The 24737-nt window shown below is 49.4% G+C and overlaps 5 protein-coding genes across 5 annotated transcripts; 3 read left to right on the forward strand and 2 right to left on the reverse strand.

The window, feature by feature from the left end:
• Positions 1–890: 890 nt before the first annotated feature.
• GMORB2_1203 (5'-3' exoribonuclease 2) lies at positions 891–3981 on the forward strand (the record flags this gene model as incomplete). The annotated part of the gene is made up of 4 exons (XM_035463185.1): positions 891–1200; positions 1255–1975; positions 2081–3352; positions 3546–3981. 4 exons carry the CDS (start codon positions 891–893, stop codon positions 3979–3981), a joined length of 2739 nt encoding a protein of 912 aa, XP_035324609.1.
• A 673-nt stretch (positions 3982–4654) lies between these two features.
• Positions 4655–13182, forward strand: GMORB2_1204 (uncharacterized protein; the record flags this gene model as incomplete). The annotated part of the gene is given in 16 exon segments (XM_035463186.1): positions 4655–4708; positions 4815–5012; positions 5280–6338; positions 6430–6713; positions 6769–6883; positions 7098–8462; positions 8517–8676; positions 8763–9052; positions 9106–9393; positions 9449–9820; positions 9869–9955; positions 10048–10220; positions 10275–10948; positions 11011–12853; positions 12901–13153; positions 13168–13182. 16 exon segments carry the CDS (start codon positions 4655–4657, stop codon positions 13180–13182), a joined length of 7230 nt encoding a protein of 2409 aa, XP_035324610.1.
• A 2384-nt stretch (positions 13183–15566) lies between these two features.
• Positions 15567–16395, forward strand: GMORB2_1205 (Broad specificity phosphatase PhoE; the record flags this gene model as incomplete). The annotated part of the gene is made up of 3 exons (XM_035463187.1): positions 15567–15614; positions 15737–15908; positions 15962–16395. The coding sequence occupies 3 exons, from the start codon at positions 15567–15569 to the stop codon at positions 16393–16395; spliced, it is 654 nt and encodes a 217-aa protein (XP_035324611.1).
• A 262-nt stretch (positions 16396–16657) lies between these two features.
• Positions 16658–18922, reverse strand: GMORB2_1206 (translation factor GUF1, mitochondrial; the record flags this gene model as incomplete). Its single annotated transcript, XM_035463188.1, has 5 exons — positions 16658–16863; positions 16935–17122; positions 17197–17379; positions 17443–18542; positions 18611–18922. Coding segments are annotated over 5 exons (1989 nt in total), but the record flags the coding sequence as incomplete, so codon positions are not given.
• Positions 18923–19610: 688 nt separating this feature from the next.
• On the reverse strand, positions 19611–23301 carry GMORB2_1207 (MIT (microtubule interacting and transport) domain; the record flags this gene model as incomplete). The annotated part of the gene is made up of 3 exons (XM_035463189.1): positions 19611–19798; positions 19866–22329; positions 22408–23301. The coding sequence occupies 3 exons, from the start codon at positions 23299–23301 to the stop codon at positions 19611–19613; spliced, it is 3546 nt and encodes a 1181-aa protein (XP_035324613.1).
• Between the last annotated feature and the right edge of the window lie 1436 nt (positions 23302–24737).

Consider the following 24737-nt stretch of genomic DNA (forward strand, 5'->3'; position numbering starts at 1 on the left):
CCGGGTTCTGCCGGGTTCCATTGGCAACCCCTGTGTCGGCTATCCTTGTTCACCACTTTCCAAGCGTCAAAAGCCAGTATCGAAATAGATATACATACGGCTCGACAGGCAAAACGAGCCGTGCTCAGGGGTTCGATGTATATTCCATGCGTAAAGTTACCTGTAGAGAATAATGCGGTCAGTACACATTAATGGATAACGCGAAGGAATAGAAGAGATAACGCTCCTTTCCACCTCGTTCATAAAACGTAGCGGGCACATACCTTGAGATGGTGAGGAGATCGTAGCTCTTCCAGATATTAAGCACCAAAGCACCACACGAGCAAAGCTACTGGACAGCTTGCTTCGTGTGGGAGCCTGCCTGTCCAAGTAAACCCGTTATGTACATATACCCTCACAATTGCATCACCATGTGGCCCACCATGATCTCAGCCACAATCTATCATCTTTCCTCTGTTTTCTATTGGCCAGGAAAGCCACACTAGGTGCAGACGCAAATCTCCCATGGGCTATGTCTGGACTCTATTATGACTTAGGAAAGAAAGTTCCTAGCCGGAGTTCACTTCATTACATCCTCATTATTGAAGGTGTGTGCGACTTCTGCTCACCACACGAGTGGGATTTCTTTTTGAAAGTCGCGCTATATTTTGCTCAAGAGATATACGTGAAGGAAAGTTGGCTGCGCAGTACCCGCTATTTCGACCGCGACCGATCGCATTTGGCCATACATAGTCTCGACTCGAACGTTGCCGTCGCGTTATTCCGATACTCACCTTTCGCCCATGCCCAGTTGCCTATATCATCTCCGCCAATTTTCGAGGTCACGTCACCTGCGCCTACCGTATTCTATCATCCCGATCAGTACCAGGACGGCCGATATTTAAACCAAGATGGGTATTCCCGCGGCTTTCCGATGGCTCTCCAACAGATACCCAAAGATCATTTCGCCAGTCATTGAGGACCAGCCTGTTGTCATGGATGATGGATCTGAAATCCCTGTTGACATAACGAAGCCCAACCCGAATGGCGAAGAGTTTGACAATCTTTACCTCGATATGAATGGTATCGTGCATCCGTGTTCACACCCAGAAGACAAGCCGGCTCCCAAAGACGAGGAGGAAATGATGCTTGAGGTATTCAAGTATACGGACCGTGTTGTCAACATGGTTCGCCCCCGAAAAATGCTTGTAATAGCAGTCGGTTAGTAGTCCCATGTACCTGTGCTGCCTTTCAGGGTATTGACTATGTATCTAGATGGCGTTGCGCCGCGTGCTAAGATGAACCAGCAGCGATCGAGACGTTTCCGTTCAGCCCAGGAAGCAGAGGAGAAGGAGCTTGAGAAGCAAGAATTTATCAAGCTACTCAAGCAGCAAAACGGCGGCGAGTCGTCCCTCGAAAGCAATGAAAGCATTTCCAAGAAAGCTTTCGACTCCAATTCAATTACGCCAGGTACACCATTTATGGACATTCTTGCCACAAGTCTTCGTTATTGGTGCCAGTACAAGCTCAACACCGACCCTGGCTGGGCCAAGCTCAAGATCCTTATTTCGGATGCTACTGTTCCTGGAGAGGGAGAGCATAAGATTATGTCTTTTGTTCGCTCGCAGAGAACCTCCCCTGATTACGATCCCAACACGCGCCATGTCATTTATGGCCTTGATGCCGATCTCATCATGCTCGGACTTGCTACTCACGAACCCCACTTTCGTGTTCTACGCGAGGACGTCTTCTTTCAAGACAGCAAGTCAAGGACATGTAAACTGTGCGGCCAAAAGGGCCACGAGGCCCGGAACTGTAAGGGCGAGGCTAAAGAGAAGGAGGGTGAGTTCGATGAGAAGGATAATGCTGTCACTCTCAAGCCTTTTATATGGCTACACGTTCCAGTTCTGAGGGAGTACCTGGCTATTGAACTCAGTGTATCTGGCCTTCCTTTTAGGTTCGATCTGGAGCGTGCAGTGGACGATTGGATTTTCATGTGCTGTTTTGTCGGGAACGATTTTCTACCTCACTTGCCAGCCCTTGAAATCCGAGAAGACGGAATTGACACCTTGACGACCATTTGGAGAGACAACCTGCCCAGCATGGGAGGATATGTGACCAAGGATGGCCACATTGACATGCAGAGAGCCCAGTGCATTCTCGACGGGCTCGCAAAGCAGGAAGACGCAATTTTCAAGAGAAGGAAGGAACAGGAGGACCGACGTGAAGCAAATGCGAAGCGACGAAGGCTCCAAAACGACAATGGCGCGAGAAATAGCGCTTCTGGAGGGAAGCGGAATAATCATCAAGATCACACGCCCAGCCAAATGCTTCATCCGATCGGATCATTCCCCAACAAGCCTACTCAGGCTCTGACCCACGATATGGTTTTCAACCGCGATGTGGTCAATGATACCAATGCTGCCAACAAGAGTGCAGCTAGTGTGCTGAAGAGCCAGCTGAAGAGTGTCAAGGTTTCTTCTGACAATGCGGAAGGCGGGGGCTCTTCTTTATCACTGGGAAAACGGAAGGCATCGGAGCTTGGAGAGGACAGCGAGATCCCTGCAGCGACTAATGCACAGGGAAATGGCGCGCTATCGGCCGGCGTGGATAGACTGCCAGCTGACGATGTTCGGCTGTGGGAAGACGGTTACCAAGACCGTTACTACCAACAAAAGTTTCACAAAGACCCCAGCGACATTGCGTTCCGCCAGCAAGTGGGACGGGCCTACGCCGAGGGGCTGGCCTGGGTCCTGCAATACTATTTCCAGGGATGTCCTTCTTGGGAATGGTACTACCCCTATCACTACGCTCCATTTGCCGCCGATTTCAAGGATCTCGACAAAATGAATATCACATTCGAGAAAGGCCGTGTTTCACGCCCGTTCGAACAGCTGATGAGCGTTCTGCCGGCTGCCTCACGACACGCTCTGCCTGAGGTTTTCCATGATCTCATGTTGAACAAAGACAGCGACATCATTGATTTCTACCCGGAAACATTCGAAGTCGACCTGAACGGCAAAAAGATGGCATGGCAAGGCGTAGCATTGTTGCCGTTCATTGACATGTCACGGTTACTTGCTGCTGTTCAGGCAAAGTATCCAATGCTCAGCGAGGCAGACACAGCTCGTAATTCAGTGGGCAAAGACGTCCTCATCCTTTCCGATGCCCATGAAGGCATATACGACGAAATTCTCACCAACTTCTACTCTAAGAAGCAGGGTGCCCCACAGTTCAACCTGAATCTCAAAACTAGTGGTGGTTTGTCAGGCAAGGTGATCAAGCAGCAAACTGATTACGTCCCCCATGGCACGCTGCAATATCCGTTGGAGCGAAAGTCAATGCCGGATCTTGAGTATGACCACTCAGTAGTGTAAGTTTCTTTGAGAGAACGCATTCCATATTGTGTGGGTGGTATCTTGGTAAATGGCTCGCTAACAACGTTGACCAGGGTTAATTACGAGATGCCCGAGATTTTGCATACTCATAAGTCGATGCTGCTACGAGGAGCGAAACTACCCCCCCCTGTCCTCACACGGAGTGATATCGAGGTCATGAAGAGCAAGGCCAGGCGAGGTGGCCGAGGGTATGGAGGCGCGCCGCTGGGGAGATTCAACTCATCCAACAACCAACAACCTATGCACTACGGCCCAAGCCACCAAGGAGGCAGCCAAGGAGGCAATCGCGGAGGATATCGCGGAGGCGGTTATGGGCGTGGCGGTTATGGGACTCCTTATTCGGGTCCCCCGCCACCATCTTGGCAACCGCCCCCTCCAGGAACCCCGGGATTTGGCATGGGCGTTCCGCCTCCGCCTCCGGCGCATCACCGTGGTGGTAGAGGTGGCGGATACAATCAAGGGTGGGGGGGGCACCATTCGGGACCTCCCGGGTACCCTGGGTATCAAGGCCATCCGCCTTCGCAACATCACAGACCCAATGGTCAATATCGGGATTCTCGAGGCTACAGGTAATTTGGAATATGCCTCGGCACATGTAATGTAGTTGTATGCTATGGCTTGCAGGTGGACTGGGTAGGTGTATTTGAAACTAGCAATAGCGCTAGTACTAAAATTCGTCATGCAGGTCGATACGTAAATGCAAGTCCTGTCGGCTTTTAACATTTTTCTACATGTATTTTCTTGCTCAGTACGTTAAGCTGTCATGGTATTCACAATGAACCATAACGAAAGTCGTCAAGCCCTTCATTGTGGAAAAAATAAATGAAGAAATATTGATTGTGTGTGGGCCTGGCTCCATGGCCCGTTAATAAACGCGGGGTCAAGTCCTGTCGCAGTACGTGGAGCAGCTCAGGGATGAGGACTGGGGGCCTCGAGATTGCGCAGGCGGCAGCACCAAGTTTGTGAAATGTCAAACTAGCAAAACTCGCCTGCCCTGGCAGAGAGTAAGAACCGTGATCCATCGAAAGGACCGCAATTGCACTATATCCGACTTTTTTCTTCTCCCATGAGCTTCTGTAGCGTTGGCCCTTAGCTCTCAGGAAGACCGTTGCACTGAACCCCTCACCCACTCTCCACTTTCAGCCACGACCCAACGGCCGCCCGACAACGTCAAACGCCGTCCAAGTCCTGGCCGACAGTTGGTCTGGGCAGACCGGGAATTCCCAAAGACGACGCTCCAACTCCGCGGCTCAGTCGTGCCCCTCAATGATACAGACATGGACGCAGACGCTAGCCTAGTCGGCACCCTCGTCGACAGGCTGGCCACTCGGGTGAGCAACATTGCGTCGTACTCAAAGCCGGGCTACCAGGTCCCCTTGGTTTAAGCTTGTGGGAGGTATTTTATCTTCTTTTCTATAACACTGCTGACGGAAACAGCTACCGCATCGGACGGGTACCAATCATTCTCTAATTGAGGACGGCATCCTCAAAATCACTCGAGCTACATTGGTAGAACTTAGCAAATCCTCCATCGAACCCGTACTCGAAGCACTCCTCAAACTTCTCGAAGGCCTTTCTCGTCCCTATGACAGCGTTGCCTCCCATCCGAACCATATTCTCCTATCCGAGCTTCACGTTTTAGGCCTCGTTGCTGATTGCTGCTCGGCACATTGGGCGTCCCTGTCACACGATGGTGAAAGTGCTGGGAATGATGAGGATGATGACGACGAAGACAATGAGGATGATGACGACGAAGACGACAGTGACATTAGAGGCCCCGACCCCCCACCTCTCAGGCATGCATTGGTGCACCGGGCTCTAGATGCGCTGAAATCACTTCTTGAGCCCATACCCGAAGACTACACGCTGCCAGCGCACACGCTTCTTGACCAAGTATCGAAGCGCAATATCAGTATACCCCGACTTCGGCAAGCCAAGGCTCGACCTGCTGCTTCCCAATTTCTGGAAACCCATCTTGTCGAGCTAGACGGCTATGTAAAGGTGGTAGTGGAATACGTGAGCGCATCTAGCTGGGCCTCGTGCTTCGACTACTTCCGGAGTTCAGTTTACAGTATCCGAGGCAGCATGACTGCAGGTGTTCTCGAAAATTCTAGGGCCATCATTGAAGCTGAAACCTCTGCACTAGTGGCCGTTCGTCTTCTTTCTTTCTTTTGGGTCGATGTTACGAAGCTGCGGCAGGTCATCCAGGAGATTTGCTCCAGTTACCTCCACTTTAGAAGGCCTTACCAGCATGCGATTTCGGTCGTTATTCCTCTACTCATCACCCGGTGGGTAGATCGGTTTCCCAGCGAGTTTGTGGCTCTCCACGTAACTCGCAGGAGGCTTGATACCTCTGCAGACTCTCTCTTCGACATGACCCAGAGAGTAACGGAAAGCGACAAACGAAAAGGACTGATGTTTCCTCTACAAACGTCTTTACTTTATCTGTTACCAGATGTATTTGAGGTCGCAAGTAACTTGAAGGAGGCAAAGAGCAGTGGTATAGTCAAGAAGGTGTCGTTTTTGGATGGACTCAAGAAAAGTTTGCGAAACGGAAACGGACTGGCTGCTTATTGCCTGGTTTCCCTCCTCCGTGCCGCACGGCATTTTGACGCCGAGAGCGACTCCGCTCTCGTGAGCTATGCTCTGGATGTACAGGATGAAGTACGGGAATCCGTTTTCTCTTGCACCCCGTCTTCAGCTTCTCCGTCCCCGACATCTTCTTTTGATACTCCCATGTTCGACCAAGACACTATGACCGCTGCTTTCGTGAGCTTGGCCCACCTGAATCTTGATGGCAGTGTTCGCACTCTGGTCCAGAATTGTATCTCACGATCTGCGCCTGACAGCTTCAAGATTGCGTCCATCCAAGCTTGTTGCTACTTTGCACGACAGCCCTTTGCTTCGCAATATCACGAGCTTTTTGACCAGCTACTTCCATTCATGCAATCCCAACTAGAGGTTTGTCGGTTTGTGCAGTCTTGATTCGCCTTTGGGACAGAAGAGCTGACTGCTACAGATCGAGACGATGCAAATTCCGGACACGCGCAAGCGCTCTATTGCTAGCAGGGACAATACCGATATGATATGCAGCATTCTGGAATTCTTGGACACATCCCCCAGCAGGCTACTAGAAGACCTGTCATCCTCAAGCTCCGCGAATGGATTTTTTAGGCCGTTCTTATTCTGCGTCTTGTCTCCGGAACTGGCAGTGCGACAAATTGCGACCAAAGTGGCAAAGAAACTTTTTGAGCATCATGGGGAGGCCTTCAGATCGCCAGAACAGACTCAACACCGTGGAGCTCTTCAATTACGAAAGGATATGTGGAGCCGAAGGTGAGATACCTTCCCCTCGTATACTAGCACAATAGACAGGCTAACATGTCAACAGCTCCAAGGTTCTCCTCAGCCTTTGCGAACGCATTTTGACGCATACGAGTGACGGCGCGCTATCCACTCTGCATGGCTGCCTTGAGTCTCGCCTGCTGTTATTACAAAATATACCCGTGAGTCCCAGCATTCGATTGCTTGGAAGCTGCAATTGACGTATTTCAATAGGAACTGTCAGAAGTCCCCAACGAGGTGTCCGATGTTGTTACAGCATCTTCAAGGTTAGAAACTGTGCTACTTGTCTCGCTTTGCTCTGCCGAGGCGGAGACATGCCAGCTAGTCACGTCCTGCATTGGCCTCTTTCTTGACGAATGCTCGATCATCGATCAGGTCGCACAATCTGCAAAAGCATCAGCCTCCGTGCTCCGCAATGGGGACATATTTCGTGAAATCGCATCTCGCGAATTTCGATTTACTGGTCTCGTTGCTTTCCAGAAACGCATTCGAGGTCTCCTGAGGCGCATGCAATTTCCCACCACTGGTATACTCAATGCATGGGAAACTGCATTTGACAGATGGATATATCTAGCAAAAGATGTATCGACCTCCAAATCCGATGGTATTGATGACAAAATCATCGCTCAGTGGCGCAATTTTTCGGGCTTCCTGGCGTCTCTAGGCGGAATCTGCATCGCGGACCAAGCCATTATACTCGAAGAACCCGCTCTTGGAGGTCTGAGGTGGATCGACCGGCTCTCATCAGAGAATTACGAAGAAACTCTCCTAACTCGGTACCTACGCTTGAGTATTCAACTGTTAGCGTGTGGGAATATCCGGGTTCGGGAAGCAATGAGGGAAGTGCTGTCAACCGAAGCCTCCCCAGCACTTTACCAGTCGCTTTTCCGAGCCTTGGAGTCAGAACTTGAAGTTCTTTTCACGGGCGCGCTGGCCACCTCGGATAAAGCACAGGACATCGAGATCATATTTGCAGAACAAGGAGCATCCTTGCTGCGTGCGTTGGTTGATCGCCTTGAAAGTCCAACAGATCTAGGAGCTGCTTCATCAATCCACCTGGGGGCTTTGACTCTAAACTTTGCGACTTTCTTGGATGGTGTTCCCGATACGCCGGACACCCTTAGAGTCAAGATTCGTGTTTGCCACTTGTGTGAAGCGGTGATGAAACGGAAGGAACACTTGAATCTCCGCGATGACGTTCATATCAGAAACCAATTGTTGGAATGCATCTTTGGTTGGATCGCACGACCAAGAACTCCGCACCGCGAACAGGCCAGTAACACAAGACAAGACGACATTTCTAGAATTCAAAGAGACCTGGATAAAGCCTGCTTGAAGTCCCTCACAGATCTTACCTTCAGGCTCCCTCTCCATCCGTCCGACAGCCAAACCGATGCTGGGATGAGTGAAATGAAGTCTCAAATGTTCCATACTTACTTCAATCGGTTCCTGTCCCTCTTAAACTATGAGACCCCCGACTCCACCCGATCTGACACAAACTCGGGTACTAACCGAGATGAGAGTGTGTCCAACTCAGACCTCGCCATCACGATTTTGTCTAATCTGCTCAGTGCAAACATCGATGTCGGCCTGAAACACTCGCTCAGCATCGGATACCACGAGAATGTCGAGATTCGGACGGCGTTTGTTCGGGTTCTTTATAACATTCTGGTTCAAGGAACCGAGTTCAGCAATTTGACTGACTCGGCTGTGAGTGAGAAATATGAAGAGCTTCTTGATGTGAGTTAGCGGGTCAATATTGTGGTTGCGGCAACATTACTGATAGATTCACAGCTTTTGACCAAAGATCTCTCGCTATCTGTGTCTATAAGCACTATCTGTCCTAGTACGGAAGTGGACGAGGTTGCAATATGCCTTCTAACCGTCTTCGAGCAACGTGGTCTCATTTTTGAGCTTTTCGAGGCCCTTATCAAGCAAGAAGTCGACAATACCGGTAAGAGCCATTATCTCTATACACTCCTTATGTTTTCTTCTTTCTTGTTTTCCTTTCCCAGGAATACCTAGTCTAACTATCTCTAGAAAACGAGTCAGAACTACTGCGTCACACAAGTGTCGCAACCAAGATGCTTTCTGTCTACGCGAAATGGAAAGGCGCTCAGTATTTGAAGGACACTCTGCAGAAGGTTCTTGAGCGTCTCATGCTCACCTCTCACGAACTAGACCTTGAGCTCGACCCAGCGCGAGTTGGCTCAGTGGAAGAGTCTCAGAGGAATGCCCTTCGTTTACGAATCGTGGCCAAGGTGTTCATTGACAACATATGTGCATCGGAATCGGACATTCAGGCATGCTTGCGAAAACTGTGCAATATCGTGAGTCAAGAACGGCCCTGTTGGTCAGGAAAAACGCGCTAACTGAAGCGAAGATTGTAAATGCTGTTGAGCCTCGTTTTCCAGATGCGAAGTACACCGCCGTTGGAGCCTTCATTTTCCTACGATTTTTCTGTCCCGCTATCGTGGCTCCGGATGTCGAAGGACTGGTATCTACGCCTCCGACTAAGGAAATGCGTCGCGGTCTTCTGCTTATTGCAAAGATCATACAAAACCTTGCCAACAATGTGCTCTTTGGGGTTAAAGAGCCATACATGTTCCCTTTGAACGATTTCCTGGTACAAAATGTTTTCGACATCACTGGGTTCCTGCGGAAAATATCTGTAAGCTATCCAACCAATTCCTCTACTAGTAGTCATAACTGACTGTTTTTCCTAGGTGATGTCCGAGCCGGTCGAGAGTCCGCCAAGCGCTGAGTTATTTGATTTCGGATCCTGTGTTGCGTTGCACAGATTTTTGTATGATCACTGGGACCACGTACGCCAAACACTGGTTTCCAGAGAGAGAAGAGAATATGTGCGATCTCCAAGTGAGCTTTCTCGAGGCCGTTCGCCGACACTGGAGCCACTTCGAAACCTCATTGCCAACTTAGGCCCGCCGCCTCTGGCTGTCTCCTGGAACCGCCCACAGGTCTCCATCAATAGCCCACCGTTGTATTCCAGGTTCCAAAACTTCATGCTTCGCAACGCATTCAAGGGCACAGAGTCATTTCTCACGGCCCGAGCTGTGTATGATGGAGGTGAAAGCAAGGTATGTACAATTCCTGGTGTTGCATCACCGTTTTTAACACTTTGATAGGATGGACTCTCAACCATATGTATAATTTTGAGAAATATCGAAACCGAGGGGATTGACCATGATACATTGCTCTACTGCTATCTCAAGGTAAGACTCTGTCTGTTTCCAGCATCCAGCAGTCTGAGGCCTCGACAATACATATATTTTTCCTCCAAGCTAACCACTCGTGGGTGAATTAGATTGCAAGCAAGCTCTGGCATGAGCCTTTTGGTATACTGATTGATGCCACATGCTACAACGGACGGAATGAACCCCAGGATGATTTGTTCCGCATGTTGGAACTTCTCGCACCAACAGAGCTATCTCAAAACCTCACGCGCATATACGTCTATAACATGAACAGCCCTTTTAAGTGAGTGTGTGCACGCGCAACACTTTCCTTGGTAATTCTAACAAACAATTATAGGCGCTGTTTCAGACGACTTCTTCGACTATTCACAAGGAACGAGAGGAGCGTCTTCAACCCCAAGAATGTGGATTATCATCTTGTGGGAAACCTTCAGGACTTGCAGGTACACTTTCCTCTCAACCAACTCCATCTCCCGAAAGAGACCATCGATGTCGTCACAGATACACAATTCGTCTACCAACCTATCACTCGACTTTCGAAATCCAAGGGGAAGATCGATGTGACTATCAAAGTTGGCAGCCAGTTCGTACAAGTGACCACAGCCAGTAAGCAAGACGTCTTGCCAGGATCTATGACAAGTACCATCAACGACATCTTCCGTATTGGAGACATTGATGAAGCATCGACGTCTATGCAAACAGAAGATGACCTGGCCTTTGGGCTCCGAGCTGATAGTGGCAAGGTCGTCATGTACTTCACCAGCCCCGCAAAGTCGGAAGTCTTGCAATCTATTAGAGCAGCAAAGGCCAGGTATGGCAATGACAACAGGACTCATAAACCTCTGGAAAGACTGATCCGCCCTCAAGACGTTCCCGGGACGCTTCTCAACCTAGCTCTCACAAATATTTCGAGCCCAGACACCATCCTCAGAGTTTCTTCCTACAATCTTTTGGGTGCCCTTTGCAGAGCCTTCAAATTCAGCTCTGCCAACAGACTTATCTGCTCCAAAGGTTTGTCACACACCCTCCACTTTTCGTTATGCCAGTGTCTTACATATACTTACATATATTAGATGTCTCCGTTCCTTTGGACGCCAGTGATTTTATTGTTGGAGTCAGTAAAGAACTTGCCGCCTCAGAGCCACAGCTCACGTCTGATTTTCTCACCGAGTTCTTTGTGGGATGGGAAAGCTTCCCCGAAGATCAGAAGCCGTTGAGCTTAGCCTACATGGCTCCATGGCTCTCGGGCCTTCGGACAGCGGTGTTGACAAATGAGCCAGATGCTGAGAAGGGCAGGGAAAAAGTCGCAATCTTATTCCGCAAGCTCATTGACCTTGCCATTGTTGACACTGCACTTACATACACCCTTGGTGAGGCGGTCTGGCCAGTCATTGCTCAGGACGAGGTTCTCCTTGACATTTTTTTGGAGGAGCTTTTGAGGACCGCCATGAACTATGGTTCTCATGAAGAGGTTCTTGACAGCATTTCATCCATTGCTGTTGGCCTGGGCAGTGTAACACTTCGTGGCAAAATCCTATCAAGGTTGAGAAAGGTCCTGAATCGGTCATCACTACGGCCAACGAAATTCCTCCCTGACAATGCAGTATGGGCCGAAATATGCGTGTTGCTTCACTTCTGTCTAGCGCTTTCATTCAACAACGGGATTCAGTCACAGCTCTTTCTTCCAGAAATATTCCACATCGTCACAATGTTGTCGAATACTGGAGGCCATTCGGTGCGAATGCTGGTGTATAAGCTGCTGATTAATTCTCTGCATGCCGCCTGCTCATCCTTTTCGTTGGATGACAACAAGTCCACCAAGCTGAAGGCAATACTTGATACTTTGAGTGAGCCGAGAGGAGATATATTTTCTGTGCATCCTAGCTACGCACGAGAAGGAGCATCTATATCTACCTTGCAAGACTCAGGTGCAGCTCTCGCTGCTACTGAGAACCTTGCTGCAGTGCTCTTCGACGTATGTTCGATTGCCGCTCCTTCGGTGGACTTGGCCAACGTTTGGCGTTCACGCTGGATGAGCTTGGTTGCCAGTACTGCGTTTCAGAATAATCCAGCTATCCAACCTCGCGCGTTCACGGTGATGGGGTACTTGGCACGTGAAGAGGTGGATGATGATCTTCTTTACCAGGTGCTTGTGGCTTTGCGCAATAGCATTGGACGCTTCGAAGAAGAAAGTTCCCCGGAACTTCTTGTGTCCATCATAACCTCCTTGTCTAAGATGATGGCCAAACTTCCCTCTGCCTCAAGATATGGGCTGCAGCTTTTCTGGCTTGCCATCTCCCTTGTCAGACTTGTCCCTTCGAACCTCTTCAATTGCACAGCACAATTTCTCGAGGCTGTTCTTACCAATATCGGTACGGTTGGCGATGTACGAGGGGAGAAGATGGTCATCATACTGCTCCAAGGACGAACTCAGGTGGAGGATGCGGCTCTACAGCTCGATGAAGCCTGCGGTATCCATTTCAATGAGGATACCTTCCATTTTGCCGTGTGCGCGTGCCTGGCTCGTGGTCTCACGGATACGACTACAAGACCAACAGCATTGCGAGTTCTGTCCTCATTTTTAGAGATGACCACGTGGACACCCGAGTCGAAGAAGGATAACCCCTCCCGCACCATTTCCTCCTCGCCTTATTTGGCATTGATACGAGCTCGTGCTGTGGGACTTGAAGAGCTGAAGGATAGTTTATGGCTAGCTGGCCTTAACCCCGAGCAAGCTGATAGTATTTTTAGCCAGAGGAGCCGGAAAGATGTTGAGTCTTTCACTGATAGTGAGCTATTATTATTAACGGCGATGGAGATGGTTGATTTTCAATACCTGGAGGACACCGTCCAAGCGCATAGCCTTCATTGGCTAAACGAGATGGCGAAAGCTCGTCCAGCGGTCATGCTACACCTGTGAGTTTAAGTACCTCTCTCAACCAGGCAGTTGCTAACTCTATCAGATCCTCTTCCATGCGCATTATAATGGACGATGTATTGCTCCATGGCCAGAACTCGACAACTCTGGAGGCCACCCATACATTGCTGCGAACTCTATCTTCGGACAAGAATTACGTCCATGCAATGAATATCACCAGCTCTTTGTCAGAGGAGCTCGAAGATAAAGGTTTTGGCGGACTTTGGCGGTCATGCTCCATGGGCTCAATTGAAGACATCCACAGAGATACCCTCGACTTGACCGAGAAACTCATCGAGGTGAGTACCTGCAGACCAAAGAACTTTGAATACTCCTACTGACCAACCCTTTTAGTTGATTATTCTTTTTTAGGATGCTCCATAGATACGCATGACAGTTGAATTACGGCGAAGAGTACTGTTTTTATGCGCCTGGTCCGTTTCACATGCAACTATGTAGCTGCAGTAGTGTATCTATCTATACTATCAACTTTTTGTTCTGTTATTAAATATGACTGTTGTTCTTAACCAGCCAGGCGTCACAGAAGGTTGTATCCCTTGATTATAAGTAATCTACCAGAGTGTAGAATAAACAAGCACCAATATGTGCTTATCGATGGGAGCATTAGAATTTATCGTCAGGTCGTATTCGGAACCGCTTTCGAAGACCCTTCTTCCTTAATATGTTTTACTTGGCAGATATCTACACCTTGAACTGAAAGGGGGGAAGTGAACTCATAACACTGTGGATCCTGTGACCTACGGATCCCGCAGAACAATCCGCCGGACACACATATTTTCACAATAGCTAGATAATAAAGGAAGCCTCATCTTCCTGCTACACCATTAATCAAGCTATGAGAAATATCATATCGGATGCTATACAGAGGATACCTAAAAGCCAAAACTTGTATTCTATCATGGCCGACCTAAATGCCAAAATGCCTAACTGACTGTTTACGAACTGCAGCCTTGGATAGCGAAGTGTTCTAAAGATTTAGGAGTCCTACCCGAAAATAGGATGACGGTCATGGTAGATAGACGATGATAAATCAAGTATGCTGCCAAAAGGACACTAAACAACACTCCATGTAGTAAAGTCTTCTATAAGATTCGAGGACCACATTGTGAAAATCGGTAGAAGAATGAGGCGGCTAGGAATAAGACTTTAGTATAGAAGAGTTATAACAAGCAACTCTCATCCGCCTCAATCGCGATGATATAGAAGGATAAAATTGGCGAAGACAAGTACATCGATCCAAACGACCCACAATTTGACCCAAAACTCAAGGATTTGTGTCAAATTGTGGGTCGTCCGCATAAGGGGCCCGTTTTTCTAGGAAGGAAGCAGCGCGAAATAGGCACTTACTCAAGTTTCAAAGCTTGAACGAAGAATATATATTTATATTTAACGTTCTTAGGGACTAAATATAGTATCAATGTTAATATATAAATGATATTAACATAAATCCCCTATCCGGCTAGGCCATCACTAAATCTGCATAGCATTCCTCCGCTACGCTCTTATCTACTACACACTTAGCTTGGCTAACTCTAAAATAATATCAAAAAATAATATCAAATAGTGTGATGAATATGAGTGCAGAGGAAAGAAAAGACTGGTAGCGTTGATATTCATAAATTCAAACGTACTACCTTCATGGAACATGTTAAGTGTTATTATAAAAATAATCAAAAACTACTTTAACAGTTTTGATTTTCTCGAACAGGCTCCGAAACGAGTATATAAAAGCAAGCAGGATGTAATTTTTTTGGAATTCAGTCTCCCTATAAGTTATATCGTTTCTTCCATTGAGCTACACTCATCTATCTCTCTTTTATTTTGAAATAGGTACGATCCGGCTTTGAGAATATATATAAGTTCTTTAGGATTAATCAGTGGAAGAAGACGAGTCGCTGATTTGTTCCAAATATATATGTAGTTAGCTTTTGATTTAATAAACATACCTAGCCATTTGAATACCTAAGATAGAGCATATATATATGAAAATAAATTCGTGATGGGCACTCTTTCAAAGGCCCTTGCTTGATTAGAGTTTTGAATTCGGTATAAAGCTATTCAATATGTGTCTTTATTTAATCAAAGGCATGAACAAGTTCTCATGGAACAATTGAATCACCCTTTCCAACACAGCCCCATAAGTCGGGATTTTTTCAATATTGCCATATTTGAATTTTTAGTAGAACAGTCAATGTCAAAATAGAGAAATATGACAATAGCTGCGAATATTTTCCTATATGGATTCCCACGTAGTAAGTACATTCTAGTCATAGGCTAGTCCAAAACATTTATTATGTCTGTTCCTTCCGCTTCCTCTAAAAAAAAATAGCCAGGTAAGCTCGCCTACTAATTCATTCTCTAACGGTATAGATTTTTTGAAATATATTCCGCTTATTCTGAAGTATGTTATTGTTTGGAAAACAACAATGTAAGCATCGGACTTCAAAATGGTTTTTTTTTTAACCTTGAAATTAGAAGAGTCTAGTTAGAGAGTTACTAATTCCATGCGGTATATTATATATATGATTAGTTAATTATCACACCAGAGCCAATGTGTGTGTACTTTGAAACGTGGTTCCGACGTCGTAAATTTTTGTTATGTATATATATACACTGAACACACATACACATTCGGAAACATTTACCACGAAAGCATTAGCCTCCACTGCATGAGAACAAGGTTCTTCCATAATGCCTCCCTGTCTAGTCCTCATTCGTCACGCACAGGCTATACATAATGTTGATGATAAGTCAAACCCCTTGATTAGGCATCTTCAGGTAAACGGACGAACTAACTCCTAAATCCTCCACGCCTTGATGATATCCATGACCCTCCTTTGACCGAGCTGGGAATAGAACAGTGTTCAGCTCTCCGGCAAAATATATATGACCGCTTCGGTAATCAGATTCGTGATATATCGGACGCTGCCATCATTGCCAGCCCCATGCATCGTACACTGCAGACTGCAGAGATTGTTACTGGCTGGTTGGTGGACAGAGGGGTCAAGATAGTTGCAAACGCTGATTGGCAAGGTTTGTTCATCTATCACAATCATCGAATCACAGGAGGTGACGCATCGCTGAAGCAAAGGATTGTTCAGAGAACTCGGACAAGCCGTGCGATACCGGTAGCCCGATCATCAAACTCGAGTCCGAGTTCCCTGCCGTCGACTTTTCGACCGTAGACCCTGTTTGGCCAGACAAGACTACGGCACAAGGAAAACGGTATGCCTACACAAGGCCGGCTATACTGGCAAGAGGTAGACAATGTCTTGAAGATCTGTACCGGCGCCCAGAGAAATTCATCTTTGTGGTTTCCCACTCCGCCTTCTTGAGGCTTGGGGTTACCGGCTACAAGTGGATGAACGGTGATTACCGAATCTTTACCCTAGAAGAGGACGGTTCCGGTATTGTCAAACTGCGTCAAGACAATACAACACTCTCTGGGGGGCTAGGTATGTCCCCTTCTGAGCCTGTAGAATTGGGATCAGAAGACTTGCTAGGGCGGGAGGGTCACTAAGATGGCCGGCAGGTTCATTCAATTGGTGTCGGCATTGTTCAACATCAATCATATGATATATGGAGGCTTTCCCTGTTGGGATGTTGAGAAGATGGTTATACGGAGACATCTTGGTATATATATATTCATTCCCTGATAGACATTCCCTTAACAACGCAGATTATATCTTACACGAGCCTGCTTGACTAGCTGCTGGCTCTCTAGCTATCTCTACCCATCATGCACGACGCCACCAAAACCACTAATTATACATGTATTACTTAGACAAGAACTTCTGGAAGGCCTCCTGTTCAATAATAACGTTTCCGATAGCTCTCAGCCTCTTCCGTCCCACCTTTTGCTTCTCCAAGAGCTTCCGACGTCTCGTTATGTCAGACGCATGCAGCTTAGCTAGCACATCCTTACGGAATGGTTTGATCGTCTCTCGCGCAAGAATCCGATTACCGACCGAAGCCTGAATGACGATTTCTGTTGAGAATCATGTGAGCACATGGCCTGCTCAGAGTGACAATATCCATGATACATGAGGGGATACTTACCAAACATTTGCCGTTCGACGTGTTCTTTGAACTTCGTCACCCATCGTCTGGCAAGACGGTCCACCTGCGAAATGTGTACCACGCGGCAGATGGCATCGACGGGTTGCTTGTTTACCAAGAGCTGGAGCTTGACGAGCTTGCTCTCGCGCCATCCTGCTTCTTCATAGTCGAGAGTCGCGTACCCTCTCCTGGTATTATGTGTCAGGACGATATGCTCCTTGTACATGGTCATTCTTATTTCTGGACTTTGCATGTAACTTACGTAGCACCCTTGAGCTTTCCAAAGAAGTCGTCAACCAACTGGGCAGTTGGCAATTCATACACCAGGATGACTTGCGTCGCGTGGAAAAAATTGATGCTCTTCTGTACTCCTCGGTTGGCCTCACAGAGTTCAATGACTCGGCCAAGGTACTCCTCAGGCATTGTAATGGTAGCGTTCACAAATCTAGTAATGAGATGTTAGACATGGTTCTTGTCAGCTGAAGACAAGGAAAGCTGCTTGACTTACGGCTCGAGAAGCTGGGCGGCTCGCAAGCGGTGTTCGCCTGCTTCGGGAAACAGGGCCGGGTTCTCTATTATCTCCTCGGAGCCGTCTGCATGAAGAAGCTTGGTCGGGACGGTAGGTTCAGTGATGATGACATTGCCACCGTGCTCTTGCTTGAGACGGTCTTGGAATACGGAGCAATGTAGGCTGCCCAGGAACCCTAGTCTCCAGCCAGAGCCCAGTGCCTCGGAGAAGGCCTTTTGCAGCGTGACACTGCGGTCGTTTAGAACAAGCTGACTGATGCTTTCGGAGACCTTGGTATAGTCCCCTTGGTCTGTCGGGAAAGCGGCGACAAAGACCATTGACTTCAGTTCCTCGAAGCCGGGGTAGGGTTCGACCGAGGCCACGTCCTGCACAGTAGTGAAGGTATCTCCCAGCTTGGCATCCTGGATCTTCTTCATTCCCGGGTTGAAAAATATATAGCCAACCTGTCCCGCACGCAGAACACTCTGCGGAGTGGCATCAGGGTATTGGACCCCAACTTGGCCAACAGTGTATTTCATGCCTGTACCCATAGATATTACACTGTCGCCTGCCTTGACGACTCCGTCAAAGACTCTGACAAGAAGAATGACACCGCGAAAGTTGTCGTACCACGAGTCCACGAGAAGCATCTTCAGAGGCTTATCCTCACAACCCGAAGGAGGCGGGATCCGTTCAACTACAGCAGGCAGGATGTTCTCGACGCCTTTGCCCGTCTTGGCACTAACGAGGATGGCGTCTTTAGGGTCGAGCTCAAAACTAGCCTCTATCTGTTCCAGAACTCGAGGGGTATCAGCTGCCGCCATGTCGATCTTATTGATGGCGGGTATCAGGGCGAGGTCCTGCGCAAATGCCAGATGGAAGTTGGAGACTGTCTGAGCCTGAATACCCTGCGTCGCATCTACGAGAAGAAGAGCACCACCACAGCTGGCATATGACCTCGTCACCTCGGCGCGGAAATCGACATGGCCGGGAGTGTCGACAAGGTGTATGAGGTAGTCTTGCCCGCGATAGTTGTACAGCATGGTGCATGTCTGGGCCTTGACCGTAATGCCACGTTCGCGTTCAACGTCTAGTTTGTCCTGTATATACCACTGATCTCAGTTTTCCATCCCACCAGGAAAATATACTGGTTCAGGAACAGACGTACGAGAATTTGCTTGTTCGTGTCGTTTGGCGTGATTGTCCCAGTGAGCTCCAGGAGTCGGTCACTCAGCGTGCTCTTGCCATGGTCAATGTGCGCAACAATGCAGAAGTTGCGGTATCGTTCGATAGGAATCGCTGCTATCCGTGCCTCGAGTTCGGTCGGAGTAGCTTTCGACGCAAGGGTGCGTCGATGTGTCGAGGGAACGGATATCGTACTCGTACGAGTAGGCGCGAACGGGCTACGCGCTGCGATTCTCGATGGTGCGAAACATCCTAATCGAGCCCAGACTCGCCCGATACCCCAGACCAGTCTCATCGAGCCGTCAAAGAAGCGTACATGGGACTAAGTACCAGTAGCGAATGTATATGGATGTCGCAGGGTATGGTCGTGACGCCGAGAGTATTCGCCAGTAAATTGCTGGATCGACGTCTGTTTGTGGTCCTTTTTTTAAACGGCGTAACTGAAGTGCCGTATAGGGCGAGATCCACCACGACATCAACCACCGCTCAGACACCCACACAGGAAATCAACACATCGACAGAGGAGTACAATATCAGGGCCTAATTATATTTTGTCCTTTCTGTACACTGGGAGAAATTCACGGGGTGCGTGTTGCCACAAGTGCAGCGGAGAAATCAACGTTATGTGAAGTGTTCTCTTTCTACATCTATATATATACTCGCTAGGCAAGTTAGCCGTTACATTGTGGTTGCTAGCACCAACCGATATTTACCATTGTTTAGTCGTAAAAACATACAGGGCTTGATATCCTGCCATATAATCATGAACATTGGAACTGCAAGCCCTCAACTGTCGCAAATAGACATTTCCGGCTTAGGGGTATCGTTAAAATCACATTCCTGATCAACCACCACAATCATTTGCGCAGCACCAAGAAGCAGCGCTTCCCCTCAATATAGAGACAGCGGTATCCCCTTTGCAGGAAGATGCATCAGTGTCCCTTGCGTCACCCCCCGCCCTCCCTGGGAACATGTCGACTGCCTCAGGCTAGGACCCATTCACTACCTCGTTTGATGAACTTGTCCATCAACAAGCCGATATCGACAAGAACGAACCGGCAGATATAGAACCCAAAGAACTCGGCAGCGTGCCGTGTGCATAATTCAAGTCCCACTTGAGTCTTGTCCGCATGCCTCAGCCCAGGATCCTCAACCTGACGGGCTATTTGGTCTGTCGCATATTGTTAGTCAACTTGGCCTTGTCATCCCTTTGACTGCATCCGTGTAAATGAACTTACCAATTACTTGAACCGCATCAAACAGGCGCGCAAGTGAACCCATGTAGTTTGCGTTGGGTCCGGTAAACTGAACTTGTTCTACGTCGCGCTTCGCTGGTTTGCTCGTTGGTTGTGCCGTCATTGGCAGCGTCGGAAGGTTCTGTGTCTCCTTGGTCTCGTCGGCTTGCCGACGGTTCTGGGCACTCAACGCAGTGGAGGAGTTCTTGGATCGCAACCGCCTCCAAGAGAATGACGACTTTCCGGTCACACTTGTCGACCGTGGAACCGGAGCGGCATCTCCATCAACGCTAACCTGGGCTTCCTTAAAGAGACTACCCGCGCTGTTGACTCCAACTTCGTTGCCAAGCTTCCGGGTAAGGGCAGCCTGTGTGTTCTCCAAGACGGTCTCCATTGATTGCATCTCCTCAAGCATCGCATCTGCATCAAATGTGTCCACGCGTGCCAGTTTTAGCAGTGCAGCTGTAAGGTAATCGCAGTTGGCGATCTTGTCGTCGACATTTTTCAGCTTGACACCTTTAACCTTCCAAGCATCCCGTGGCACAAACAGCTTGGAGCTAAGGTAGCCGCCACGTGGGTGAACCAGGGTCTGGTACAAGCAGCGCATCAACCAGAACGGTCGCAGCATGAAGTCGGTCGGACACGGCTCTAGCGGCACCGGCGCGTCGGGTGACATATCACCCGGAGAACCCGTGTTTTCCATTGAATGAAAATTGTCATCCAGCAGGTACATTCCGCCCGTGGCTGCTTCAGCCTTCTCTCGCAAACTGGTAGCAACAGCCGCTGGTAGCGTGGGTATTGCTGGAGCTTTGGAAGTTCCCCATTGCATGTTTCCCCATTGAGCAGTCGATGGCGTCACAGGCGACATGTCGATGACTTCATCAGGATGGGAGAATGACATATTGCGTGTCTTCAGACTTCTCAAGCTTGAGGCCGAAAAGTTCTTCTTCAACTTGCTCACCGAAGGCGATGAAGAGCGTCCCCCAGAATAATCGTCGCCTTCCAGACCCACCCTATGGCTGTATGGGGAGCTAGGCGGTCGAGCTTCGCCGGACCTCGCATCTGTCTCGGGTGACGTTGGACGCCGGAGAGCGGAGTCTGCCCTGCCCGCGGCCAGGGCTTGAGCTGCAGCTTCGTGACTGTCGAGGTTGGAGCCGGTTGTCTCCTCGGAAGGAGCAGGTGGTGGAGGGCCAAGGACAGCGGTGTCGATCTTCAACTGCTTAGGATTCTGCCCAGAGAGTCGTCGGTTCCGCACGGACTGGGCCGAAGAGGGAGGTCGTGGCCCTGGTATTTCTGGAAGAGCTTGAGAAGGCGGCGGCGCCCTTGGAGCCGGTGCCGTTGGCATGATGGGCTTCCCAACGGCCTCAGCGACGGTGAAAAGCGATGTGGTTCCAGTTCCCGGTGGGTTTGAACCGATGGAGCTTTGCCAGGTATGCGACGTGACACCGCTTGAGTCGGACTGACGGGGTATGAGTGCTGGTTTCCGAGGTGGCCCTCCAACGCCGCGACCTTGACTGGCATAACTGTGGGTCATTTCTTCGAAGATCCTCTCTTCCTCTTCATCGTCTTCTTCGTCCGATGAATTGTCCTCGTAGAAGCCTTCTCGGCTATAAGGATCCTCGCGATGATCTGTGTATCGGCCAGACTGGGATTGGAGTTGAAACCGTTCCCTTTCTCGTTTACTAGCCATCTCGTACGCCTCCAACTCCGTCTGTCTCACCCTCTGCCGAGCAAGTTCTACTCTGCGCAAGGCATTGGCCACGATTTCATCGTCCGAGTCCACCTTCTGCCTGAACCCTTCCGAGTCTGTGGGTTCATAGCCATCGTCATACGCAGCTTCTATGGCGGCATCCAGCGCTGTATCGAATTCAGCTTCTGTGCCACCGCTCCTCGGTCGGATGTGCCTTCTTCTGTAGCCGAGCGACGATGTTCGTGAATGAACTGAAGAAACAGTCGAGCCTCCGGATTCATCAATGGGGTCCAGCCACGAGTTTTGACTCTCTTCCCTTACATGCTGAATGCCTCGAGAGCCATTCTCGGATTCTGAGACGGTTGAAAATCCCGAAGGCTGGGATGACCGGCCTGTATCGTAAAAATCGGCGGCCGATGACGTCTGCCGTCCAGTAGAAGCGTACGCATGAGCTGTATGGGCCAGATCTCCGGGGTGCTGTGCAACGCTCTCCCGATGAGGGGAGCGGGCGGGTGATCGAGAAAATGAGGACTGCAAAATCCCGGGCTCCAAACTGCCCATTTGGTATTGCGCTTCGGCTCTTGGCACGCGAGCTTCTTGTCGTCCGATTTGGCCATCATCATGCGCGGCAGGAACCAGTGTTGCTATCTCAGCGTACACCGGTTCGTCCTCGTTCCCATTTTCTTGCTGGGTTTCCGGGAAGGGTGGCAGGGCTTTGGTGTCTTGCCATGAGAGCAATTGGTCCAACTCGTCTATCCGACTAGTATACGTGCAACGCTAGGAGAAAGTCAGCAAAACGTGAAACTGGTAGAATCAGCTGCAGTGCCACGTGTTCCGCACCAGGGCAATACTCACGATAGCATCGAGTTTACGCTTGTCCTCCTGTGCCGATGTTCTCTGGAGAACATTCTGGAGAAGATCGCATGCCTCTCCATAAGCCTGTCGCGCACCCCAGATATCTTGGTTGTTATCCAGCTGGACTGCGGCATTGGCTTTTTGCAGTGCATGGGAAAGCATGGCCTTTTGAGAAGGAGGCTTAGCGCCCGGGTTGCTGGAGTCGCTACTCCCCTTGCCTGAGCGGTTCTGGGAGTGCCCGTCAGGCTGTTCCTTGTGCATTGTATCGGCAAATGGGTCGGTCTGCATCGAGGTGGCGATATTGGATTGCGGTAGTATTTGACTCAGACTGCGGGATAGTCGGTGGCTTGGCTGTTGCCGCTGCTGGTTCTGCAAGGCAGTCGAGTAATCCTGAGCCAGAGACGAAAGAGGATCCAATGATGGAAGCCCAGTATAGTTCTGGTGATTCGCGTCCGCCCGTATCAGGGACCGGGTTGCCAGAGGACTCAGGCTGCCGTGGGACTGGACGCTGGGGCGGCGATTCTTCTGGAGCTTGCGCGGCGGCGTGCGAGTCGTGGGAGGCGAGCTGGTGAGAAAAAAAGAGGTGTCAACGGTGCTGTTCCGTCGTCCTCTTGAGGCCGTTTCGGAGTTCCCGCGGCTCGAGCCGGTTGAGGCAGACCAGCGGTGGTCTGAGAAAGACTGGTTTCGCGCACCCGGGCGGGGTGCAGCCGCAGTTTCTGGCTCGGCTCGATGGAGTGAGGGTGCGTAAGTGGTGGGTTGTAGGATATAATCGGGAGGTGGAAGCCGAGGCTGGGCGGCTGCTTCGTCGTTCCGGTCTAAAGATTGCGATGGTAGCGAGGGTCTTGATCTCGTGTGGCCGATGGAATCGTTGTATGGCGGCTTGGAAGCCTGCATCGTAAGCGGGACGGCAACTACAGCACAGTCATGGGTGGCGACGGGGTCTATGGTGTCTATAGTGAGTGGCCGGGTTGTCGTTCACCCCGTGCGTCGTGGTATAGGTAGTGCAGGTGGATAGGCGTGCTCCGTAGAAGTCGGAACCCTGGCTGCGCAGAGGAATCGTACGTCGTAGAGGAGTTGCAGGTTTCCCTTCCCCCTATTCGTCCAGATAATGAGGCAGGTGAGGAGCGGGAATGCAGGTGCAAGGGATACTGCTCACGGGCATGCCACCAGGGGTTATCCGATTTGTCGCAGGCTGGCCACAATATAGGCACTGAGATGAGTAATATTAGACAGGTCTCGATTTATTTTCTCCATACAAGAAGAGCGATATATGTAAATGCAAGCAGGCCAAATGCTCGAAGAGATGTCATGTACAGATATCAAACCCTGGCGGTCCTCTCTTTCTTGGTCGTGGAAATCACTCCCGCCCAGGCTCTTCTCCCAGCGCTCAGGAACTCAGGGGCTTAGACTTTCTGTTTCTGTGGTGGTGGGGGGAATGGGCGAGACTGCCCGTTGACTGGTAGTGGAGACCCGGCTTCCACTATGCCAGAGGAGGGCCTGAAGGGGGGTCCAAGCTCAGTAGCGCGGCCCCAGTGCCACCCATATTGGGCGGGGCCGACCAGTCTGAAATAGCAATTCCCGACGTCTCATCCTCCAGTTGCTAGATGGTCTGTCACTTCGCTACCGGTCATTCTGTCAGGGGGGGGGCATGCTGCCATGCATGATGGCCAACTTTGTGCGTATCTACTCCGTACTCTCGTACTCGTACTTCTTTCATACGTATAAAGTACGTATGAAGTGCGGAATGATACACGACACGGTACTTTCAGTCCGATATCACCATCCTCGCAAAGTGTTAAGGGTGCAATCTTTTATTCACATACCCTACAGGCTAGTGACCGTCTCAGTAGTATTCGCAATATTTGTATCCTGGAAGAGAAACTCATCTACTAGTACTCTACTAATTATGTCGTATTATCATTACAAGAGACTGATAAATCAGCTGGCTACTGCAGCACCATTAACAGTGAACGTGGTATATTATTGCTTGAAATATCTTATTCATATGTGTTATATGTTGACCGATAGACTATCATGGACAAAGATATCCTTTATCACTTCGTAGATAACCTACAAGAGCAGATCACACCGAGCTGTCTAATCTTATGCTTGAAATCTTCATATGTTACTAAGTATTACTAGATGAAACCGTATATATAACATAGGTTCACTGGTGCACGTTTGGACGACGAGTTATATCGTGCTATTAGAACTCTGCGTAACCGAGAATGCGGACGCGGGATTGAAGCCGCGTCTAGGCTGGGCGGGATCAAAACCGCTAGGTGGGTCCAGCATTCAAAAATCGCCAACACGCGCTGGTACCAATTGAT

Source organism: Geosmithia morbida (assembly GCF_012550715.1).
Source record: "Geosmithia morbida isolate 1262 chromosome Unknown scaffold_1, whole genome shotgun sequence".
Classification (NCBI taxonomy): domain Eukaryota; kingdom Fungi; phylum Ascomycota; class Sordariomycetes; order Hypocreales; family Bionectriaceae; genus Geosmithia; species Geosmithia morbida.